This window comes from Limanda limanda, chromosome 2 (genome assembly GCF_963576545.1).
Source record: "Limanda limanda chromosome 2, fLimLim1.1, whole genome shotgun sequence".
NCBI classification, from domain to species: Eukaryota; Metazoa; Chordata; class Actinopteri; order Pleuronectiformes; family Pleuronectidae; genus Limanda; species Limanda limanda.
Genome location: NC_083637.1, coordinates 19,436,936 through 19,460,734, shown reverse-complemented (window position 1 = coordinate 19,460,734; position 23,799 = coordinate 19,436,936). Strand labels below are relative to the sequence as shown.

At 39.6% G+C, this 23,799-nt stretch overlaps 2 protein-coding genes and 1 non-coding gene across 5 annotated transcripts; 1 reads left to right on the top strand and 2 right to left on the bottom strand.

Annotated features, from left to right (window-relative positions):
- Nucleotides 1-1,791: 1,791 nt before the first annotated feature.
- On the bottom strand, nucleotides 1,792-10,921 carry ift56 (intraflagellar transport 56). Its single transcript, XM_061089306.1, has 18 exons — nucleotides 10,680-10,921; nucleotides 10,092-10,232; nucleotides 9,578-9,670; nucleotides 9,327-9,441; nucleotides 8,274-8,323; nucleotides 7,806-7,951; nucleotides 6,945-7,116; nucleotides 6,328-6,402; nucleotides 6,120-6,222; nucleotides 5,526-5,581; nucleotides 5,141-5,194; nucleotides 4,980-5,043; nucleotides 4,807-4,895; nucleotides 4,491-4,574; nucleotides 4,314-4,383; nucleotides 3,429-3,535; nucleotides 2,618-2,751; nucleotides 1,792-2,401 (listed from the first exon to the last, which is right to left on the bottom strand). The coding sequence occupies exons 1-18, from the start codon at nucleotides 10,680-10,682 to the stop codon at nucleotides 2,287-2,289; spliced, it is 1,671 nt and encodes a 556-aa protein (XP_060945289.1). The 5' UTR covers nucleotides 10,683-10,921; the 3' UTR covers nucleotides 1,792-2,286.
- Nucleotides 10,922-11,412: 491 nt separating this feature from the next.
- On the top strand, nucleotides 11,413-11,485 carry trnar-ccu (transfer RNA arginine (anticodon CCU)). The gene has a single exon. It is a non-coding gene; the product is annotated as a tRNA-Arg (tRNA).
- A 2,035-nt stretch (nucleotides 11,486-13,520) lies between these two features.
- On the bottom strand, nucleotides 13,521-21,901 carry LOC133028155 (mitochondrial glycine transporter B-like). Of its 3 annotated transcripts, XM_061095367.1 has the most exons (9): nucleotides 21,542-21,901; nucleotides 21,148-21,246; nucleotides 19,819-19,905; nucleotides 18,807-18,931; nucleotides 18,323-18,407; nucleotides 17,698-17,877; nucleotides 16,585-16,753; nucleotides 15,946-16,109; nucleotides 13,521-15,799 (listed from the first exon to the last, which is right to left on the bottom strand). In XM_061095367.1, the coding sequence occupies exons 2-9, from the start codon at nucleotides 21,160-21,162 to the stop codon at nucleotides 15,677-15,679; spliced, it is 948 nt and encodes a 315-aa protein (XP_060951350.1). In that variant the 5' UTR covers nucleotides 21,163-21,246; nucleotides 21,542-21,901; the 3' UTR covers nucleotides 13,521-15,676. The 3 variants fall into 3 exon arrangements, with proteins under 3 accessions (XP_060951350.1, XP_060951336.1, XP_060951344.1); XM_061095353.1 differs by lacking the exon at nucleotides 19,819-19,905; XM_061095361.1 differs by lacking the exons at nucleotides 19,819-19,905; nucleotides 21,542-21,901 and having other exon boundaries at nucleotides 18,807-19,035; nucleotides 21,148-21,200.
- Between the last annotated feature and the right edge of the window lie 1,898 nt (nucleotides 21,902-23,799).

The window sequence follows — 23,799 nt, the reverse complement described above, 5'->3', positions numbered from 1 at the left end:
TAGGACCAGTTCAACTGCCTTCAGGTGTGTAATGGAACATTTTACCATCATACCACACATCATACCAATACTGTTTACTACTACTTTAATACTGTTTACTACTGCATACTATTTCTGTTTTTGTAACTGCCAAGATGACATCAGGGCCAAAAATATCAGACTGTGCTCGCCTCCCCCCACCAAGAGCTCGAAGAGGCCTTCAGCCTGTGTCTGTGTCTTATCTCCTGGGATTTTACTATTCACTCAGTTCACACACATACTTCACATACATACACACACACTTTGTTCAACTCTTCACACACACATCTGTTCCTGCATAAAAAGCACACGCCTGCAACTGTGTCGTTGTCATTCCTTCTGCAGAATGCTCGTCGCATGCTGTATGATTGTCTGACCTTCCTTGCAAGGAATAAAGTATACTTAAAAGACTATTATTCTCAAATCTCTTCAGAAGTCTCACCAGGTCGAATTTCCATCACGTGTAAAACTCAGCATGAAGAAACGGTTGTACAGTGTTTCTCTGGAGCAGCTCTATCAAGTATAATGTTAGGCCAGGTAAAAGTTGAGGGGGCGTAAAGTTTCAAAGAGTTAAATTGACCTTAGGTTTAATTGTAGGATGTAACTTTGCTAAGCCTGAACTTTGGGGACTAAAATTCAGGATTTGTGAAGCTCTGCTGCTTCAACTGTCAAAAACCCTGCATTTATGGATGTAAACCACTGAATTAGAGTGGTGTTCTTTAACCTGGTTACAAACAAGCAATCCTTACAGGACACATGGTGCAAATGTGAGCTAGTGCATGTCAATCAAACTGCAACTTTAACATGTCGATGCCAAGTAAACGTCACTAAGAGAAACAGAGTATATAACTATGGATACGTTGTAGCACTAACGGGCCCGAGCACCGGCACGTTGAAGCCTGTTGCGGTCGGTGGAGAGAGCGATCGATGACCAAGTGCACGTCTCTTCGTTGCATTCATTTTACGAACTGCGGCAAGGATAAACGCCTCACACTCCTGCGTCCGTCACGCAATGTCGATCCTTGCCTGCTCATTGCTTATTGCGGTCCATGCTATTAAATAGCACATCACACTGTGAACATTTTATGTTAAAGCTTACTTCCTGTTACCAGTAGATTTCGCGATCACTATTATTACGTACAGACTAATATATCGGTCCAAGTAGGGGCTCTGATGTAGCCTGACAAATTTTGTGTCAATTGGACAATGTTACAACAACTCAATTTTCACACTGATCAGTTAGTAGCGCTATGACATTGAACTAATATTAATATATGGAGCTGTTCAGGTCAGGATTGGGATCATAGGTCAGTAGTTCGGAGCCAGTTGGATAATGCAGAGGGGATTTACAAAGTACTTCCTGTTAAATGGCGTATCAGTAGGTGGTGCTATGATCCTGAGGAAATATTGACACATAGAGTTGTTCAGGCTCGGACTCTGATCAGGAGACAGAAGTTTGGTAGTGATAGGACAATGCAGAGTGGAGTTATGTCAACATTGTGTCCTCACATCAATGTTTACACGGTTTGAGGAAATGTCACAACAATGACCATGATCCAATGACTTGAGTGAGCACATACTGTTCAGACAGGCATCTAGTAAAGAATTGGGATTTGACTCAGTCATAATTAAAAAGTGTGAGGAATCGTGTGTGAGGTATCGTACGTTTCCTGTAAAGTTGTCTTTCAAAAATAATCTAGATAAATTACTAATTAATTTAAAATTTTACTGGGTGTGTATCACATACACATATGTAAGTAGATGCACAGAAAATATTTTGTATTTGTTTATTTCAGCTTGATTCCATTTGTATCAAAGATTTGTACAAAACTGAAAAACAATATATTGACATACATTTGGAATATAAATATATTTATGTTGCTCATGATGACCTGATTTGTTTTTCATGTTGACTTTCTATTTTCCTACCTCTACAGTTTAGACTCATATCTTGTCTGATTGTAAATTTGTATTAGTCCATACAATCAGAGGAAAAGGTTTCAGTCAGTTACTACACTGAAATTCATACAAATAAGTCACTTTAATTTACAAAACATGTTCATATTTTAATGCAAAAATACAAGTACATATTTGCAATCGAAGACATTCAACAGTACATTATATCAGAAATAATAATGTCTTCATGATACTAATAATAATAATGTCTTCATGTGGCAGAGATATCATTCATACAGTGGAATGAAATTAATGCATAATGTAGCTTCTCTTGATGCAGGTCTACAGTGAGGTGGATCCTGCTGACGGTCGTCATGAGAGGAGGACTCGGTTGTCTTTGGCCCACTTCCTCAGAGCTCGGATGATGTATTCAACCTGGGGGTTTCCTGAATTGCGCAGCAAGGGCAAGACCTCTTTAAGTGTCTCCCTAGAGCGCAAACAGGATACGTGAATAAACAAGATTAGATCAAGAATGCACCGACTCTCGTGTGTTTACTCCACACCCACTCAAACAGACCACAGATGTTTGATTTGCGAGTCCAGATGTTACTGGGTAATGACAGGGATTATGAAGGAAACGTTTTTAAATGTGTAATCAAGACTTAAACTTTTGCACAAGATACAAAAAACAAGACAAACATACTTGGACTCCTTGTTAGCCAGTATGAGCTGGAAGATTCCAACACAAGCTCCTCTCTTGCCCTCCCAGTAGTTTGACTCTGGGTCCAGCTTCTCCAGAGCATCAAATGCTTTGGCTGCATAGTAGAACTGGCCCATCTGAAACAACATGTTGTAACCGTGACCCACTGCAACATATTGATTTACAAGGCGTAGATGAAACTGCAACAATCTTTGACGCCTGCTCACACATTTGGTTGAATGTGAACAATATAGAGGTTCTTCTTTAATCTCTAACAAATCCTTCCCCCAAGTTTTGTGGTAATACAACCAGTAGTCTTTGCGTGATATTGCTATGGGTAAAAAAAAAGACCTCTTTGTTGGAGGTAACAATTAAGTGATTGATCAGAAAATCCTCTGCAGATTAATAGAAAATGTACCTAACAATAAATTTGCAGTGCTAATGGTAAATTCACTAGAAAAAGGAAAATTAAGCTTCATACTAGTGCTGCAACTATCTGAAAGTATTGATTCTTTTTATTAATCAATTAATTGTATGCACATTTTGAACTAATCCAAACTTCCCGTTTTGTCTTCAAATTGCTTGTTTTGTCCAAACAAAGTGTCCAAAATATAAACAAGATAAAATAGTCAAACTTACATTGGCAAAGCTCAAACTAGACAATATTTCTCATTTTTGCTTGAACACATCATTGATCGATTGATCAATTGCTGGTGAATCATTTTCTGCAGATCGACAAATACTCGATACATCTACACAGGTACTTCTGAGGTTATAGGTGTTAACCTCAGATGATACAAGATGGTGGAGTCACCTTGTAGCAGTCGTTGGCGATGAGCTGCAGCAGACTGAAGGAGTCAGAGGAAGTGCCCATCTTCAGATAGAGCTCCCAGGCAAGTCGGCCCTTCTGGTTCATAACATCTGAAAAATAATCCAACAATCCATCTTCACAGCCACTTTCAGCAACTTCAGTAGATTCACATTCGAAAAAAAAATGTAATGCCTGTAGGCAGATTTTTATTGATGTAGATTAAGACAGGAAGGGGAATCTTTTAATGAAGATTTCCATTTCTAAGAGCTGCTGAGTAAAATACTAAGCGAGTGCGAGAGTAACCCTAAATTATTTTCAGGCCTGAGGCAAGAAAATCTGGCAGCGAGGTTTGACTCTGACCTCAGCTTCAGTGAGCGAGAATAAAAAGTCTTGTTTCTACCAGCTCGAGGTTTCTGAGAGCACCCACTCTGCTTTTATGCCAACAGCTGTAGAGAAATTGAACTTCTTTCATGTCTACCTGTAAAGGCCTCACCTTTATGTAGCTGCTGCCAAATGTGGCACAAAACTTGATCATATTCCTCCTGTTTTCGCTTCAGTTTTAGTAAAATGTAAAATCCAAACCCTACAATAACACTTATATTATTTATTATATCTGAACTTTTTAAAAACCCTACTCTGACATAAATTGTATTTTTCTTGCTTCACAGGATTTTATTAATCATTTTAGTGAACTTCAGCAATTTTTACTGCCTTTTTTTTTTTTTAATCCTTAATTTTTGTAATCCTTATTTTCATGTAAACATGAGGAATTAGATATGATATATATACAGACTTTCTTTGTATTAATCATTTACAGTTTTTAATTAAGCAACCTAATGTATTGTTCTGTGCAGAAAGATTTTATCATTCAGTCACTGTTATACGTACAGCATCGTGCCAGCCAGCTGAGGTAAACATAGTCATTCTTGATCTTTTCACTCTGAATGAGCAGAAAAACCTGAAAGAAACATTATGATTAGTGCAACACAATATTCAGTATCTCCAGTCAGAATGAATTGAAGTTTAAAAGAAGCAGTTTTGTAGATTCTTGCAGGAGTGAGGTACCTCTTCAGCTTCTTTGTAGTTGCCTAAGGCGGCTTTAGCCTGAGCGTAGTTGAAGTTGAATGTATCATCATTGTAGAAGTAACCCTGCAAAAGGAAAAGAACAGTTATATCTGTGTGAAAAAGGATGATCGGCTATGTGTCCTGAAATAAAGAGCATGCAACTCAAGGGGAAAAACACACAAATACACACCTTCATCTGCAAAGCACCACTTGCCATCTGAAGTGACGCTTATCACCCAGTGTGTGGGAGCCTTTTGTTCAGCTCCAGGTTACACACTGATACCACAGTAAAGTAATAACTCTATGCAACACCAACCTTGACTGAGTTTAGATAAATGAGAACATCTTCAAACTGCCGCAAGAGGAAGAAGCAGGAGGCCATGCACTGTCTGCCAGGAATAGTGTCTGAAAGGACAAAACATTTTTTTTTACATCCTTGCACTGGGTTTCTGTAGAAAGGTCACATTGATTAAACTTGATTCACAGTACCGCATTCGCTCGCCGAGCCTCCAACCAGCTGAAAGAATTGCTGTGCGATTTTCAAGTGATCCCTCTGTAAAGAGATAAAAGTGCATGTTTGTCTCACACCCTCGGTTCTCAAGAGCACATCCATTTACATGCAAGTCTTCCAGTTTAACACAAATACTCACTGATCCAATTTCTTGTCCCAGTGCGGCATTCACCACTCCTTTCAAGATATACTCCTGAGAGAATACGAAATGATCAGACGATCATTTGATACGCTCTTTTTCAAACACCGTGACAACAGATCAATGAAACTGAAAACACTCAGTTTTCATGTGACACTAAGATGAAGATACGAAAAAATGTTACGAAGAAAGACAAAGCAATTCATGAACTCTTAAGTGGAACAAGGAGAAGTGGTTTAATAATAGGCCTAATTTAATCTGGCATTATTCTGGTTTTCATTGTAGTTTCTAGACAATGAGCCTGGTTAGTAAAACCATTCTTATTTAGGCCAAGTAGTTACAACAACATACTCGAAACAATCATTGTGTCACTGAGAATCGTCACCTGAGGTGTGGTTGGTACCAGATCTTGAATGAGGTTGAAAGCTTCTTGGACATCGTCTGGAAGTGAAGAATGGAGCATGTGATTCTATAAACTAGAGCAAGTTTGGGCAAGGGTTGGTTTTTTAACTGTCTTTAACATTGTGAGATAGCCAAGGGGGTTTTAAAATTGTTTCAAATAGAACTTGATTTAAAAAAATCCGGAAGGTAATAGGGATGATATAAATGATTGTGTGCAATTTGGTGCAGAACCAAACAAAAATCTGTATCTATTGAATTAAAATGTGATTTCATAAGGGGACTGTTGGGCTTTAGTGGAGGTTCTAGTTGTGTTGCATAATATTGTACTGTTTACAGTTTAGTTAAAACAGATGTAAAACCCATAGACTCATAGAAATAGAAATGTTCTTGTATTATATTTGGGTATTATAACCTCTCAGTGATAAATAGGTGACTGCATTTCTTTAAAATAAAGGTCTAAATACACAGAATTTTGAATTCTTTACAGATCATTTTACAATAAAACCTTTGAAAAGGAAAAATAAAATATATTTTCCTTGTTTTACTTTTTTCAGAGAACTGCAAAGCCGCCACACACCTTGTCTGAGATAGTAGATGACCAGGTTGAGTCTGGCCTCGGGGATCACATCGATCAAAGGAGGCAGCACCTGCAGCGCCCCCTCCCCACCACGAAACACCACCTGCAGTACACGGGAGGAGGGAGAGATTCACCATGTGGAAATCTAGCATATAAATCACCAGTGTGTGGACACAACTACACACCCACAGTCAGAAATTGAGCTTACCAGGTTGTGTCGGATAAGCTCCTTAGCAAACTCAAAGGAGCAGGAGGAGATGTCGATTAGGTTCTTCAGCTCAGCCTGAGAGGGAGAGAATGCAAACATCCAGTCCAACCTTACTCTACTTAACCACCACAGAAAAATGACAAGGATGAGCAGAAAATTGACAAGAAATCAAATATTGAAGAAGGATTTCCAATAAATGTGCAACTACGGTATATATTGACCCCTAAAAAAGATATTTGGATTTTAATGTTGCAATGTGACATAGGAACAAACATTTGACAAACAAAAACGATGATAAAAGATGACAACTTCATTGTAAAATCAACGTAAGCTTTTACTTATGTTTGACATCCAAATAATCAGATCTCGTGTTCTTATCTTTACATTAGATGTAAAGGAGACATATTTTGCGGATTTCAGTTTCCTTTGTCATCTAGTGTTTTAGAGGAATTTTTTATGTAAAAGATCTGCAAAGTTAAAAAGCGAAAGAGCTCCTCTCCCGCACAGAAAACACTGAAGCTCCTGAAAACCAGTCAGGCTGACACTTCCGGCTGAATTACCTGCATTTTCAAAATATACACATAAAACAACCAGCCGTAGTCAGACATGGTGTTTACCTCTGCTGCTTTGCCATTGTAGAGTCTGAAGTGGTTGCAGGCCTTGAGGTTCAGGGCGATAGTGGAGTCAGGGATGCTCTGCAGGTACACGGCCAGCACCTCTTGAGACACATCGTAGTAATCCAGCTTGTAGTAACACAGAGCCACATACACTTTCAGGGCCAGGAACTCTCTGAAAACACAAGATGTAATATGGACTAACAATTGATTTCTAGTTTATTTCCTATAGTGGGGGATATAATGTGATAGAATAAAAATTGCATTATGTATTATTTCAAAACCTAACAAATTCTTATACATGTTACTAGTCATGTCACTATTATCATATATTGCTTGATAAGGCATTAAAGATTCTTCTAATATATGACCTGACAAAAGTGAAGATCTGATGGGACAGACCACACATATGCAAATGTGCCCCGAGGAATATATAGATATTTTTGCACAGTAGGTAGCAGCAGTTGATAGCAGTTTAAAGCATTAGTGGTAGCAGTAAAGCTAATTTGGATTTCAACAAGTGCGCTATCAGCTGCTGCCGAGGACTGTAACAGACGCTGTTACATCTGCTGCCCTTAAAAAAAAATATGCCTCGTAGACTGAAGATGCCACAAAACAATGAATGGACCTCTGAGAGAAGTGGCCAGGGAAATTCTGTGATAGGCTTTCCATTTCTTACCCTTGATACTACAGAGACAGTATATCAGTGTTAGAAGAAGCCAGGTCAGCAGGTCTACAGCACTTGAATTATCTTTATGGTTCGACAAGGGGTGAAGCGCATAAAATCTCATTCTCTCACATAGACAAAACGAACACCGGTCTAGGTGATGCGCGAATGGTACATGTTCCAGGAAAAGCACAGACCTGTTCTGCAGCAGAAGCCGTTTATAGATGTCTATAGCCTCCTGGTAGTGGGAACGCATGTAGTGAATGGATGCCAGGCTCAACTGGTCCTCCGTCACATCCTCCAGGTTCTGGTGGAAACCCATCAGCCTCTTCTCATCATTGAACTGAGACACAAGATAAGGACAACAGGAGTATTTCAAACAGGGTTCTGATCAGGTGGACAAAATGGTAAGAGACTGGAGGGGAAGGCAGGAAGACAAAAACAATACATCACAATTTCGAAGACATGGATCATAAACAGTGGAGATACACATGAATCTGAAGAAAAAAAGATAGCAGATACTTTACAGTGTACAAACCTCAAAGTTGATCCCATATCAGAATCATAACCTGACACACACTGCTGCTCAATGAACTGTTTGTGAGTGAGTGACATCAAAGAGAACAAATAAATACATAACAGTAAAGTTTCATTTATTTTCCAACCTTGTGAGCCAAGTGGAAGAGGAGCCGGTTTTGGAGCGGGGACGTCGGTGCTAAAAAGTGAGACAGCAAAGAACATGAGAATAAGATGCTAATTTTATGAATGACATTTAAAAATGATCATACAAATTAGACAGTGATTGATTACATTCTAAAAATGTACATCAGACCTTTTGACCAAAATTGCTAAATCTACCAAACAGAGGGTATCACTGAACATGTTGGTAATGGAAACCAATGATGAGACTATTGACCTCATTCTGGATGAGACATAATTTGGATTAAAATGTTGATAGAATATTCCATTCTATTGTTATACACATGCAACTGCAACTAAGATCAGAATACTCTGCATATCTTCATTTAATTATTGCAGGTTAAGGTAATCAGAAAATGCTGTTTACTTGACAGTCTCTTATTCAGACTATTGTATTAATCAGGTTGATATCAGAATATTGGTGTCCATGTGAATGTAGTCAATGAGAGATCAAGGTAAAAAAATCAACCTCCTTCACAATAGAAGAATACAGGTAAATTACAAGACAAGTTAAACAGCAAATGGCGCACAGAGGAAAACTCGGTGGGGAAATAGGTTGTGCATATCAAACCATTGAGAACATTTGGCTTATATTCGGTTGGGTTTTATTTATTTATTGATTTACTGACAACCTATGAGAACAGGACTGAAAAACTGAAGAGATATTCATTGATACTCAGACTCCAGTGAGTTAGTGTCCAGTGTTGCTTTGTTGCTGGAAAACCTCAAATTGTTTTAATGTTATAAAAGTTATAATTTGTTATAGTTGATTTACATGACATCTGAATGCTGATGAAAAACTTATATATTATCCTTTTGTCAAATGGTGAACTTAGAATGAAAGAATTCATGAATAAAAATCCTTATTTGATTCCACTGTGACCAAAAGTATTTCACAAAAATCGGTTCCCAGTTGCACAGAATACTGATGTCCTTTCCCCAGATAACAGTGTAGAATATTTAGGTAAAGAGGCAAAAATTCAGTACAGAGTACCAATTTATTGGGTTGCCATGCCTACCCTTTGACGCAGCCTCCTCAGCATCTTTATAGAGACCCAAGAAAAACAGGACACAGGCGAGATAGACCCAGACATCAACAGGACACTCAGGCTTCATGGTCAGAGACTTGTACTCCTGTCAAGGAAATTATTACAAATATGATCAGAACTTATCCATTCATTAGACAAGCATTCAGAATTGATATACTGCCAGCAGGGACCTTTATGTACAGAAAGTGTGCATATCTACACAAGGTCATTCAAACATCTACCTCCATTGCTTTCTTGTAATCACCCAAGTGAAAGGAGCAGTAGCCAATCCAGAGGTCGGCATGTTCCTCTTTCTCTCCGACATTTCTCTGAAACTGGAGATGACATAAGCACATCAGCAGCAGTACTTCAGTCATAGTGTGTGATAATGTGTGAAAGAGGATTCTCCTTACTCATCTGGTCCCACCCCTTTTCTCTAAGAAATACTTATTGACTATCATGAATATTTCACCTTGTCCACACCTCAGATATTTACCTGTACTCAAACTTTATGATACATTATCAAAATCAGCGAGTGCCACATTCTTGAGACAAACAAAAAAGAACCAACACATTTGGATATTGAAATTTTCGAAAAATATCTGATGATAAACTGGACTTAATGAATTGGATTCATTTCCCTCAACCACCCTTTTCTACCTAAATGTGCATTTCTAGTGAGGGGGGGACCGTTGAACCACATAAACACTGGAACAGAAACTTGTGATTTGATTGGAGCTGGGGTCGTGTGTGTACCTCCAACAGTGTCAGGGCCCCAAGGTAGTCTCTCTGTTGCAGGTACTCCTCCAGCCGGGGAACCTTGGACTGGTTCTTCTTCTTCTCAATGATGCTCACCTGTGTCTCTGCTCCCACCGCTGGTTTCACACGAGAGAGGATCTACAAAGATAAAGTGAGAGAACCGGTTTTTAAGGGGTAAGAACTTATGTGACTATAACATTAAGATGAGTCTAAAGCACTGATATAAGTCTAGAGCATAAACAATTCATCTACAGCAGTGAAATGACTCTATAACATTAAGATGAGTCAAGAGCATTAAAATGAATCTCCAGTACAAAAATGAACCTATATTATTAAATGAGTCTATAACATGAAAAGTTGTCGATAGTATTAAATGAGTCTATAACATTAAAATGACTCTACAGTAGTAAAATGAGTCTATAGTATTAAAATGACTCTACAGTATTAAACGAGTCTATAACATTAACATGAGTCGATAGTATTGAATGAGTCTATAACATCCAAATGAATCCATAGCATTAAAATGAGTCTATAGCATTAGAATGGTCCTGTGGGTGCATGTAGGTGTGCTGAAGGTTAACTCACCATGTTGACTGGGACCTAGTTGAGGCTTGTTTATCGCTAACCAAGGTAACGTGGGGTTTTCCTCGCTCACGCTAGCTTTAGTCCCCTAGCTCCATGTTACAGTGAAACCAGCTGGATAGCCAATGATGATTAAATTATCTTACGACAAACATGACCGTGATAAATAACAAAAGGACCAAGTTCCTCAGGATTCTTTGAGGAGAGTAGGATATCTCAGTTTGTTAGCTAGCTCTGTCTCATAGCGTTCATTTAGTTTACGTGCGGCAAAAATAGTAATTTCCGCTCTATTATTTTCAAAATAAAGGCGCAAGCGAAGGACCCGCTAATATAGTGAAGCTCATATTCACGGTGTTTTGCTAATATGAGCCTCAACACGTGTCCTCCGAACAAGCTCTGCACCACGTTTCAGACGGTTAGGAAATATGAGGAACTGCATGGCAACAGTTTTATTACCTGACATTTATTTTTCAGGAAAATAGATAAACAGGAAGTAGCTTGATTCGTCTATGAAGCACTTGACACAGTGGTGTGTTCTTTGTTGCCTGGCAACGATGAGAGAAATGGCCCCGCGTTTAAAAGTTGTTTTAATGTCAACATCTGCCTAACAAGAGACAAACAGAAATAATCTCCACACTGGTGACACGTTGCCTCATACGAAATATATATACACACCAAAAAATATCCTAGAATCGGTTTTATAAATTGGTAGATCGTTGAACAGGTTACGTCACACGCCCCAGTGGCCTAATGGATAAGGCATCGGCCTCCTAAGCCGGGGATTGTGGGTTCGAGTCCCATCTGGGGTGGACATTTTTTGAGTTCTGAATGATGGAGACGGCTGATGACAGTCATTCTCATATCGAATTTAAGATTTGAATATGATCGATGTCATTCATTCATGGGTTGTGGTTCCCTGAAAGCATCTCATAATAAGTATTACTGTTCTATTAAGTACATAAGATGTTAACATCTGTTATGACTCAAAACCGCACACATACTTTGATTCCTCTGAAGATAATTGATTGCAGTCACGGTAGATCAAGCATTTTCAATCTACTTGTTTACTGTTGTTCCATCTTTGACATGTATCTTTTTCCAAATACCCATATCAAATGTACATTTATATAAAGGTTCATCTTGGGACAAGTTTAAACAAACTATGTTGATGATGATGATGATGATGGGTCAAATTAAAAGAGGGTAGTGAGAGTGAATGTAGACAGAGGACAGAATGGAGTGGATGACTCGAAAAATGAAGCATGAAACTAAACGGCTGCTTTTATTTGACCTAAACATTATTGGAAAATCAGTGAGTCGGTGGTGGAAGCAAACTGCACATAACATGACGAAGTTGAAATTATATTTATCTGAAGTGCCCGAAACCAAGAGGAGCCACTGCTTTTGCTCCTGATAACTTCAGAGAGGAGGTTGGAATAAGGAGGAGACTGTTTCAATGTTGAATACTAATTAAGATCTAAAGAGTTTTAAAAGTTTCTGTAAAACAGAATATTTTGGGATGTGTCAAGAGCTGCTTCTGTCTCATTGGAGCTGATTCCAGTTGGCATGAACAAAGTGCGTGCGTGTGTGTGTATGTGTGTGTGTGTGTGTGTGTGTGTGTGTGTGTGTGTGTGTGTGTGTGTGTGTGTGTGTGTGTGTGTGTGTGTGTGTGTGTGTGTGTGTGTGTGTGTGTGTGTGGTTAAGAACTACTGAACTGCAAAATCTGTAGTGGAATAGATAGGGTCAAAAGGTTTAACTGAAAAATCATGTGAAAATGTATGTGACATCCAGGTGAGCTGTTTTTTTTTTTTTGCCTTGTTTCCAGAGAAAACACTTTTATCGGGCAGCTGTGTGTAAAACAAAGTGTTTGCCAAGTGCATTTGACCAATAATATCAAACCAACAGTGCAGAAACCCTCTTTGAAGCAGATAAAAGAACACAGCATGCCCACGTGTCTCCTTCAAACTCTCATTCTCATCCAACAGTGGGATAGGAACACACTTTAGTTTCCCATCCAGATTACAACTTGCCCAGAGCACCACGTGTTTGCCAAAAACTAAGTAAATGTACTTTGTTACATCCCACCACTGTGGCACTGTTATAGTGCAATAAATATGCATGAAATATAAGAACATAGAAAACAAAGAGCAGAGCTCTCCTGGACGTTCCAAAGCTGAACAGTTGTTAAAAATTTGTGAAGAATTATTTCCTCCCTTTAATTCCCTTATTGTATTTTTAGAGTGTTTGGTGATTCTACACACATCTGTTTTGTGGTGTGTAGTAACAGTGGGTTATGCTCTCTGACCTGTTCGTTGCAACAAAGCTAATTGGGAGATGTTTGAAATTTCACCCTGACAACCAAGCTTTTCAGATTCAGGTTGACTTTGTGTGAAGTTTTTATAGAACGATATTTCTGTCTGTCGTTGTGATTCAGTGTTATTGTGGTTTGTGTCCACTGAAGATATTTCCTTACTTGGACAGTTGATGATTGTCTGCATTTGTTGGTCTGTTAGTCTGTAGAATTACGCAAACTGTCTGGATAGATTTCTACGAATCCTGGTGAAAGGCTGTGGTAAGGGTCTGGGAAAACCCCATAAACTTTTGGTGCGGATCTGGATCAGGGGACAGATCCAGGATTCTTCTTTAACATTGAGTGAGTGTGTTAGGCATATTACTAAGGGGATTTTAAACATTTAAATTTTTATAGCATCCAGTTCCTTGTGACATCACATATGTAAAAATTACACATCAGGCTTCATTTTGGAACAAAGCCACAAACCCACATTTTGAATGGAAAAGTCTAAATCCTCTTGATTCCGCAAAAAAGTCAAAATTACTTTGAAATGAAAAACAAGGTTCAAATTTATTGAATCCAGGCAGGCTCAGAAACAGTCATAGGAAACAAATATCCAAGTATCTACAATCACAATAACCATGTGCGACATTGTCACAAGAAAAAGGCGATAATGAGGAGTGGTGCAATGATGAGGATAATCCACAAGGTAAAACATTAATGTGAGAAGTATGGCACATGTAGAGCATTAGATACACAGGAATTAAGAAAACGGTCCTATCACACTGCATTAACTTTCACATAAAAATAAATTAAAAACTGCATCGCCTCACATCTGTTCTTGAGACAAGCAACGATACAGTCTGAATATACTGCGCCTGTTAATGCCATTAGACTTTTCCAATATTGTTTTTTTTTTTCCTTCACAAGTTTACCTTTTATATCACAGTGCGTTCCCATGTTGGGTGCCTCCATTTTGTTCACACAATGAAATATCCACCATTTGGTATTGTCTCTATAAACTTTTATATTTGCAATATATAACCTATCTTTAGTTCATATCAACACTAATAAACATCAAAGAAATCATACACCGAACAATCAACATTAGAAACATGGCCTTGGTTCTCTACAACCAGTAATTCTGTTTGTAGTCAAATATTTAGAAAGAAGCCAGAAAGAAGGAAGAAGGTGACAGGATTCATGTCTCTTCAACACTATATGGATACGACTGTGTCATTTTTATAAAACCATTAGCAAAAGGATTAAGCAATGCTTCACTTGCAAGTGTAATGTCCCGGATATATGCACAGGAGGTAACTGACTTCAACATCTGAAATTTTTAGAAAATAATTGAACTTATAAAAGAGCAAAAATAAACTCTTTTCGATGGAAGGAGACCTCTGGAGTTTACTTCTTTCAGTTTTTGTTACCAATTGTCTGACAAACATGTTTAATGCATTTCCCACAACATTTCTTTAGTAAAACCTTGTGAAAATGTAAACACCTTTGTTGTCATCTTCTTTTCTTTTGCAAGAGCAAAATAGTGTAAATCTGACTTTAACAGAACAGGCTTTGAACCATAGACTGTATTTGAAGATGGATAGGACTGCTGCAAACTTTCTATAAGAATAGCTTGAACACGGCAGCGTGACTCAGTGCAGTGTTGCTCCTTCACAATACAAACAATAAAATGGAATTCATAAAAAGCTGCTCCACAGCGCTACTAGTGGTCAGAACCTCCACAGGGTACCATAGAATATATGAACATATTTCAGCTGCAGATGTGATTGTGACTAGGGTTGCAAAGGGGCAGAAACTTTCCGGAAACTTTCCATGGGAAGTTAAACTCGGGAATTATTCATGTTAATTCCCGTTAATTCCCATGGAAAGTTTCCAACTTTTAATATTCCCGGAATTTTGCAACCCTAATTGTGACTATAAATTAATTTATCATAGTTTTGAGAAAAAAAAGGCTTTATTGTGATTGTTGAAGTCAATGCAGATTTGCTTAGCAAATTCTAACTGTATTAGAACTTGTGATTGTCTGAGCCTTGAACAAACACATTTCCCCCTTAAATCCACTTGTCAATTAAGATCTATTAGCAAATGAGAAACATTGCTAAATCTTAAGTTTCATAAATATGGCAGAAACAAGAGGTCATCTCTTTCTCTGCAGTGCTTTGTTTTGGTTACCTCCACAGAGGCACCGTGCACCAGACTGCTGAATGCCCTGTTTGTGTTGGAAGTTTCTTCAAACACCTTGTCCAAAGCAACTTTGTTGTCGAGCAGGAATACAGGCCCTCTGCCAAGGGCATCTCGAGTGGTGGGTGGTCCTCAGGGTGTCCAGGCATAAATAGTAAGATGAGGAATAAGTTCACTTTACAGCAGGGAGTGTCACTTCGGTCCAAGACTGATGTAAGCGTGTGTCAGGTGTATTATTGCAATATTACAAACGTACACACACCAACAGGCACATTTTCACATTTAAATAACACACACAGACACTCATACATACATACATACATACACGCCCACACACATGGCACTTGCACTCTTTTTTCAGACCTTTATCCACCTGGTTCCTCTGCTTAAATCCTTTTAGCTCGGCCACCTTTTCCTCTTGCACATGTCCTTCATAGAGACAATAGAAATAGTGATCCACTTATATTCAATCTTGTTTTTTTGGTCTCAGTACCGTTGGTCTTCAGGACTTGAGACCCATCTGAGCCATCAACTGCTCATAGACAGTCCAAGCCATAGCAGCCATCAGAGTGCGCCGCAGAGACCTGGGCACGGCTCCACGAAAGAAACCAGCCATGCCGTGCTCCTGAGGAAGAGTACAGAGTACAGAGCAGGAAAGTTCAGCATGATACAGATTTTGTGGCATCGTCATACGCCTCATACTCAAACATTCAAGTGACGTGCACATACAGTAAGGCTAAATCTGCCTCCTGCAACTCTACGCCCACTCACCTTGTAGATGTAGCGAATAGCATCTGCCGTGCTCCAGTGAGATGTGCTAACTTGAATGTGGGTCTTCACCACATCTGCAGGCTGTGTGACCAGCGACGCCATGACACCTGCCACTACTCCACAGCTGAAGTTCGCCAGCGGAGCATAGGGCGACGATGAAACCTCTGAGAAGAGAAAAACAAGTGTAAAGGAAAGCACACGAGCAAAGTTATTATTACAGTAGTTTGTATTTTTGATGATCTATAAATCCTTTACCCTAGACATTTAAATCAGTTTCTTTATTTTGCTTTGAGATGATGTAATTAAAACTTGATATTTACATCAGGAGCGGGTCCTCTCTACAGAGGCCGCCATGTTTTTTACTATAGTCCAGACTGGACAAACTAAACACCTTTTTTATGACAACTGAAGGCTACCATAGGTTCTCTCTCATGTTTGGAAGGGGAGGATGAGGTGAGGGGTATTCAGCTGCAACATGCAACTTCACCACTAGATGTCACTAAATTCTACACACTGAACCTTTAAATCATGTGCTTATAGCTAGAAAATAGTGCTTCACATCTTCATGAACATGTGAAGGAAGATTTGTGCGTTGAAAATGAACATCTTTGTGATTTGCTGATGCAGTGTGGCTCTCACCTTGCGGCAGCGACTTCTTGGCCTGGCTGTAGAACATGACGTAAATGCCAGAGAATGGAGCGTCTCGGAGCAGCGTGGCCGTCAGCCCCGAGAACAGAGTCCTGAATCCCTCGGTTTTATACACAGTCCTCAGAGCCATGACCACACTCACATAGTTGTAGCGGCCACTCTGAAACACAATATAAATACCTCAATGAGCGTGGAACTTGTTCATTCACACCATTCGTTTTACAGCACACAGAGCCTTATACAGATTATTCAGTTGTAAACGGTGGTCATTCATTTATAGAAGCTCAGTGTAAGGATCATGCAGTGTGTACAATGTCCCTAACTCGTGATTCATTCTTCATAGTTCATTAATTTTTGTTATCGCCATTTACTCAGTGTGATATCAGCCAATGAGCAAGATGTTAAGAACATATGAATAAGATGAAGGTAGACATTACCTAATCTCCCGCTTTGCTCAATATATACAGTACTTGCAAAGGAATTTAACCAGCTTAAAGAGAAAATGTCATCAAAAATATCCTTTTCAAAACTACCATTAACATCCTCTTCCATTTTCTAACCCAGTAGACTGTATATGGAGAGTCACTTGAGAAAAGGTTTAGTATTAGTGCCTAAAGACATTAATTAAAAATCACGGCACATATTGGTGAGCCAACAAAAAAGGAGCTTCCTTGGATCAATACATTTTTTATTATAGTCACCTATTTAAAAGCATGCGTCTGCTGAAGGCTTATTATTCCAGGACTAATAAAGACTAAACATCCGACAAAGTGACTGATAATAAACTGGATGCAAATTCAAAAATGGACAATGAGGACAAATCATTAATCATTGCCTGAAACTGCGCCACAAACATAAGTCAGATAAGATCAAGTTTATTCATAAAACACATATACGTACAACCAGATTTGACCAAAGTGCTGAAGGAAATAATTAACAACAAATCCTTTTAGTTGTAACCTGCTCTGTTAACATGTAAACAACGTTAACTGGAGCATGACGGAGGAGATGATCAGAAAAGTCCACTAATCTAACAAACACATCTCAGGTCAGGTCACAATGGCTCTGCGACTCTATTTGTTAAATAAAACACCTGCCACTCACCTCAAAGCGTGTCTTGATGACAGTGAATGGCAGCATGCTGACGCCGGCCACAGCTCTGGCGCCTGCGCCGAGAAGAACAGCCTCACCAGCGTTGGGTGCGTGGTCCAAGAAGAAGTGCTGCTTCAGGGAGTAGAAGGTGCTAAAATAAATGCCGACCCCCGGGATGCAGCGCACAAATGACTGAAAGGGAGAGATAAAAGTGTTAATTTTTTGGATTTTTTTTTAAACATTTTCAAATATTTATCATAAAAATCAGATTTTTGTTATTGTTATTGTATAAGGTTTTAAATTGTCATGTTTAGATTTGTTTGACTTACCAATTAGTCTAGCTTATGTGAAGTGTGAACAGATATACATTTTTTTTAAATATAAATAAATATGATATATGCAAAATAAACAATAATATAGATAATAATTAATCTACATAAAAATGTATTAGTATAACCTATCAAATATAAATTCTGCATTCTGACAGGACCACAGCTTTGTGATATTTAGAATGAATGGCAGATAAGTGGTGAAGAGGAAAAGCTCTCACTCTCTCCTGCCTACATGTAACAATAGAATTTATAACTCCAAAAATGGTAGTAAAATGTGAGAGTGTTAAACAAAATCAGAAACTCACTGGTGAAACCCCCTTCCACAGACTGAAGAAATTCTCCGTCCTAATAATATTGATGGAAACACTAAACATCCCCACCTTTGGAGCCCTGCAAGACGGAAGAGTCAAGGAATGGTCACAAACACGTTGAATTGTGCAAATGTAAAAAAGAGGCAGTCAAGACAAGAAAAAGATAATTTTTTTGATGTTGTTCTGCCATGCTGTGTGTGTGTGTGTGTGTGTGTGTGTGTGTGTGTGTGTGTGTGTGTGTGTGTGTGTGTGTGTGTGTGTGTGTGTGTGTGTGTGTGTGTGTGTGTGTGTGTGTGTGCGTTTCATGCCTTGGAAAGATCAAAATGTGTGTGAGTCAGACACAGAAACTTCAGGGAGTAAAACCACGATAAGACAGGAGGGATACTGATGTACATGTGTCTGATAGCATACAGGTTGTGTTTGCATGTTTACACACACAAACACACAAAATTAGTTTGCATATGTTGTGTCCACACACCCCGGCTTGGCATTGTTCTGCAGAGTCTGGAGACGTGTCTTCACCAGATCCAAAGGCTGAAAGAGCAGCGTTGAGCAGGTGCCACTGAGCGAGCCACACATAAAGGCTTTGAGAGCCGGGTGAGCCTGAGGACGAAGTCAGACAGACAGAGGGAGGAGGGAGGAGGGAGACAGAGAGGGATGGAAAGAGAGAGGACATAAAGGAGAGAAGTGACAGGGGAAAGAAATGGCTGACAGAGAGTGGACAGGGAGAGGAAGGGGAGGTTGGATTTGCACACAGAGATGAGGGGGACAGAAGAGGAGGAAGGGGATGAGGCAAAGAGAAATAACAAGCATTAGTCATAAAAGGTTAACCTGAAAACCAACCATTCAACAACATTCCCTGCATTGGTCACCTATCGCTGAGCTCCAGGGAAACATTACAAAAACAAATACCTGCAAAAAAAATACTGTCACAGCAGCAGAGGAGTGCACTGAAATAATTAACATTACGTCACACACATACTGGATCAAACAGGCTTGTGTTACATTTCTATCACTACAAAAAATATAGCTGCAAACAGAGGGGAAGCCCGGTTGCTACACGGAGGAGATGACGAAGATATGAAGAGACAGTCGAGACAGTCCCCACACACACACACACACACACACACACACACACACACACACACACACACACACACACACACACACACACACACACACACACACACACACACACACACACACACACACACACACACACACACACACACACACACACACACACACACACACACACACACACACACACACACACGTTATGGACAAACAGGCAGAGAAGGCATGACACACATATGTGGACAGACAGGACAGTAAAATTAGCTGCATTTGAGAGTAAAGACAAAATATAAGACAACAACAATTACAGCGTCAATAAGAAACTAAATAAACAATCATGACGCAAATGTCACCTATGCACACACACACACGTCCCTTTAATGCACACATTACTCAGGAACACACACTCCTACCTTCCCTAGGATGCTTGTGGCGCGGCTCGGAGAATCCGGTTTTTCCTGCATTTTGCCCTCTTTCAACTCCCTCTCTGTGTGAGGCTGCTGTTACAAATGGCATAATACAAAATAAACCTCCATCGCTCTCGCAACCTTCCCTCTCCCCTCTCTCTCCCGCTCTCCCCTCTCCTGCCAACCCACAATGGCTTTCTCCGGCTTCTCCCCCCCCCTGCCCCCCCACCACAACGTTTTGCAGCCAAGGCAGAAGCTTAATCCAGCCAGCGTTTTCTATGGCCTTCTATCTTTATCTTTCAGAGACACACTCACACATCTGCATTTCAGCGACCCCTCCTCCCCCCCCCCCACCCCGCAAAGCTCACTGCTAAATTACATCTTTGTCAAACGGCATGAGTCATAAAGTGGCTGTGTGAGTGAGTGTGTGCGTGTGTGGCGCTTTAAATATGGGTCACTGAACGTGTATCTAGCAGGAGTCTCTGTGCAGAAGTTAAGTAGCCATCTATAAATCCAGCTTGCAGTCATGTAACTCTGTGAGGTGATAAGAGGGTTCCACCTCCTCACTGTTATATCTGATCCAAACTCCAAACTCCATCTATACAGTATCTGTGCGACTTGTCCTTTGATGGTCACACTATCGCAGACACAGGGAAAACAGGCACTTCTAAGAGGGAAAACCACATCTGAACTGGGATTCAAACCAACAACCTTCTTGCTATGAGGCGACAGGGCTTATCTTTGCACAACTGTGGCAACTTAACACCAAAATATCCTATGAAAATAACCAAAATTACATCAAGTCCTCACTCTTCCAGTAAGTTTGGTTTTAATAAGTTATTTGATGCTATAAAAACTGGGTGAAACAACACGATTTCAAGCTGAGACTGACTCTCAATTGGTCGAGTGAGTGGATCACCTCGACCAGACTGCTGACCAGACGACTCTGACTCAAGATGTCAACATCTCTCCGACATATTTTTCTGCTTCATTTCTGGAAAGTGGGAGGAAGTGGGGTCCATCTTTATTTACAGTCTCTGGTTTTAACCAAATGTCACCAGCAACCAGTCATAAGGCTGATTTTCTCCTTTGGTCTTAACAAGGGTTGGTCAACACTGAGACAATTTGAAATGTTTTCACAGAATGGAACTTTGTCATATTGCTTGTGACATGAAATGAAAGAGCAGGACAATAACATGACACATGCGCACACATATACACACACTTTAACTTAATGTTCATTCACAGCTCCTGGTAATAACCTGGTAATAACCCACCTGTATGACCATGTCACACAGCAGCCAGCAGGTTTGAGTGGATGCTGGACTTACTCACCGCGGTTAACTCCATCTTCGAGCCGGCTGTCGACCTGGAAGAGTCCAGGTTCTCCTCTGCTGCTGCCGTTTTGAAGCTGGTTGATTTTAGCCAACGTCACTAAAGGAGGGACAAACAAATGGCAGCCGCGGGTCACTCATTGAAACGGAGATCGTCCCTCAAGAAGCCGGGTAAGAGCATGCTAGTTTCAGCTAGCTGTCAGAATCTGTGATGACGGAGGCAGCGGAGCACCAGGCTGTCAGTAGACTACGGGACACACAAACACCGACAACCCGGCTGATCAGTCTGTGATTATTAAATACCGTAAAACCTTTCTAGTGGTTTGTTTTAAAATGAAAACCAGCATCGCACTTCACTAGCTAGCTAACATAGCATGATGGCTAGCTCCTCTTACCGGACTTGGAAGTGTGCTAAGAAGTGATGGAGGAGATGAGCTCTCCCGCTGGCTCCATGAACACCATGTTATATATCCAGTGGGACAACCTGCAGATGTGTCCTTCCAGTCTGCCTCCAGGAAACACTTCTCCTGTCAGGCTGGACGCAGAGCTCCCCCCCACAGCTAGCTAGCTAGCAACAACCTTAGCGACAGGGAAATAACAACTTTACTCTGACTGCGTTCTCCAGGAACACGTGACCCAACCCGTGTCCTGCTGGGATCGAGGTTTTCTCCGGAGATTTTAAACCGTGGTTCAGTCTGACCTCATAATAATAACTGACTGACCACTGCTGCTACTGTTAGCATCTGGCTAGCAAAGTTCACCTCCAGCAGTGACGCAATACACACACACACCACGCGCACACGCACAGTTAGAACACTGTCTCTTTCAGACATGAAAGGCAAAATCACATTCTCCATGATTTGTTGAATGTTGTTATTGTTGATGTTCTTATATTGTAAAGGACATAAACTCAAACTGAGTATTTTGACAGGAATCAGTTATTTACACCAAACTTGTTCTCATCTATATTGTACTGCGGTCAAGCCAGCCGACACTCGCGTCTCTGTGATCAAATCAGCCGATTCTACTGCGCGCATATACTGACATTTATGGTAAACGCATCCAAAGCGTTTTTTCAAAATAAACTGTTCACATGGAGCATATACAAAATGCATAATTGAAAAGGAAATGGATTGGAGTATATATCGTCTCACGTGTCATTTTTATGAATAGCATTTTGACTGTATATATTTAGAGATTTTACAAAGTAAAAGTCACACATTTTTAGCTTCAAGTAGCTAATTTCTGGATATTTCAAAGTACTGTAAAACACTTTGATCAATAATTCCAGAGAGAGACTGATACGCCTGTGTTCAGGACCTCACAAACTATCAATATACTGAATATCAAACATATTTACTGACTGTATAGATTAAGATAATTTTCAAAGTAAAGTCCAACATTTGTACCATCAAATCAGTTCATTTCTGGATATTTCAAAGTTCTATAAAAAAAAAAAACGTTGCTCAATAAGTTCAGAGTGAGACTGATATGCCTTTGTTCAGGACCTCCCTGACTACCTAGTAGTAGTAGTAGTAGTAGTAGTAGTAGTAGTAGTAGTAGTAGTAGTAGTAGTAGTAGTAGTAGTAGTAGCTTTATTGTCAATTTCTTCACATGTTCAAGACATACAAAGGAATCGATAGGACGTTTCCCACTCTCCCATGGTGAAACATATAAAGTGCACAGGCACAACAGATAAGACAAGAAATTTCCTTATACTAAGTAAACATAAAGAATCATGTATAACAGCATACTGAATATCAAACATTTTTACTGTATAGATTAAGAGATTTTTCAAAGTAAAGTCCAACATTTCAACTGTGGAATAGATCATTTCAGGATATTTCAAAGTACTATAAAAACACTTTGCTCAATAAGTTCAGAGAAAGACTGATATGCCTGTGTTCAGGACCTCTCTGACTATCAATGTACTGAATATCAAATATTTTTGCTGCATAGATTAAGAGATTTTTCAAATTAAAGTCAAATATTTCAACTGTGGAATAGATAATTTCTGAATATTTCAAAGTACTGTAAAATCACTTTGCTCAATACGTTCAGAGAGAGACTGATATGCCTGTGTTCAGGACCTCTCTGACTGTAGGTGAAAGGGATGCTATGGTGGATATCCTCACCACCAAACTGCCAAGAACATTATACTTGCAAAATTTGGATAAGCTGGAGGACAGTGTTGTGGAATCCGAATGTCGGGATCAGGTTCCTATAACTGGTGTCATGAAAACTCTCTCATGCAATAGTCGGAAAAAAAAAAGAAGACACAAAAACGAAATGATAAGTTTAGAGATTATGCGGGAGGAAGAGCTGAGATTCACATGATGCAGACTATCAGTCTCTCTCTGAATTTATTGAGCAAAGTGTTTTTACAGTACTTTGAAGTATCCTGAAATGATCTATTTTCTACAGTGAAAATCCTGAAATGATCTATTCCACAGTGAAAATGTTGGACTTCACTTTGAAAAATCTCCCAATCTATCCAGTACAAATGTTTGCTATTCAGCATGTAGGTAGTCAGAGAGGTCCTGAACACAGGTATTGCAGTCTCTCTCTGAACTTATTGAGCAAAGTGTTTTTACAGTACTTTGAAGTATCAAGAAATGAGCTACATGAAACTAAAAATGTGACTTTTATTTTG

What these genes read in the sequence shown, in the direction of transcription:
- LOC133028155 (XM_061095367.1), bottom strand. An exon ending in TCATCAAGACACGCTTTGAG is followed by an intron (nt 16,754 to 17,697) that starts GTGAGTGGCAGG and finishes ATTGTGTTTCAG; the next exon opens with AGTGGCCGCTACAACTATGT. An exon ending in CTATTCGCTACATCTACAAG is followed by an intron (nt 15,800 to 15,945) that starts GTGAGTGGGCGT and finishes ACTCTTCCTCAG; the next exon opens with GAGCACGGCATGGCTGGTTT.
- ift56 (XM_061089306.1), bottom strand. An exon ending in TGAGGAGGCTGCGTCAAAGG is followed by an intron (nt 8,324 to 9,326) that starts GTAGGCATGGCA and finishes CTCACTTTTTAG; the next exon opens with CACCGACGTCCCCGCTCCAA. An exon ending in TGGGACAAGAAATTGGATCA is followed by an intron (nt 5,044 to 5,140) that starts GTGAGTATTTGT and finishes ATCTCTTTACAG; the next exon opens with AGGGATCACTTGAAAATCGC.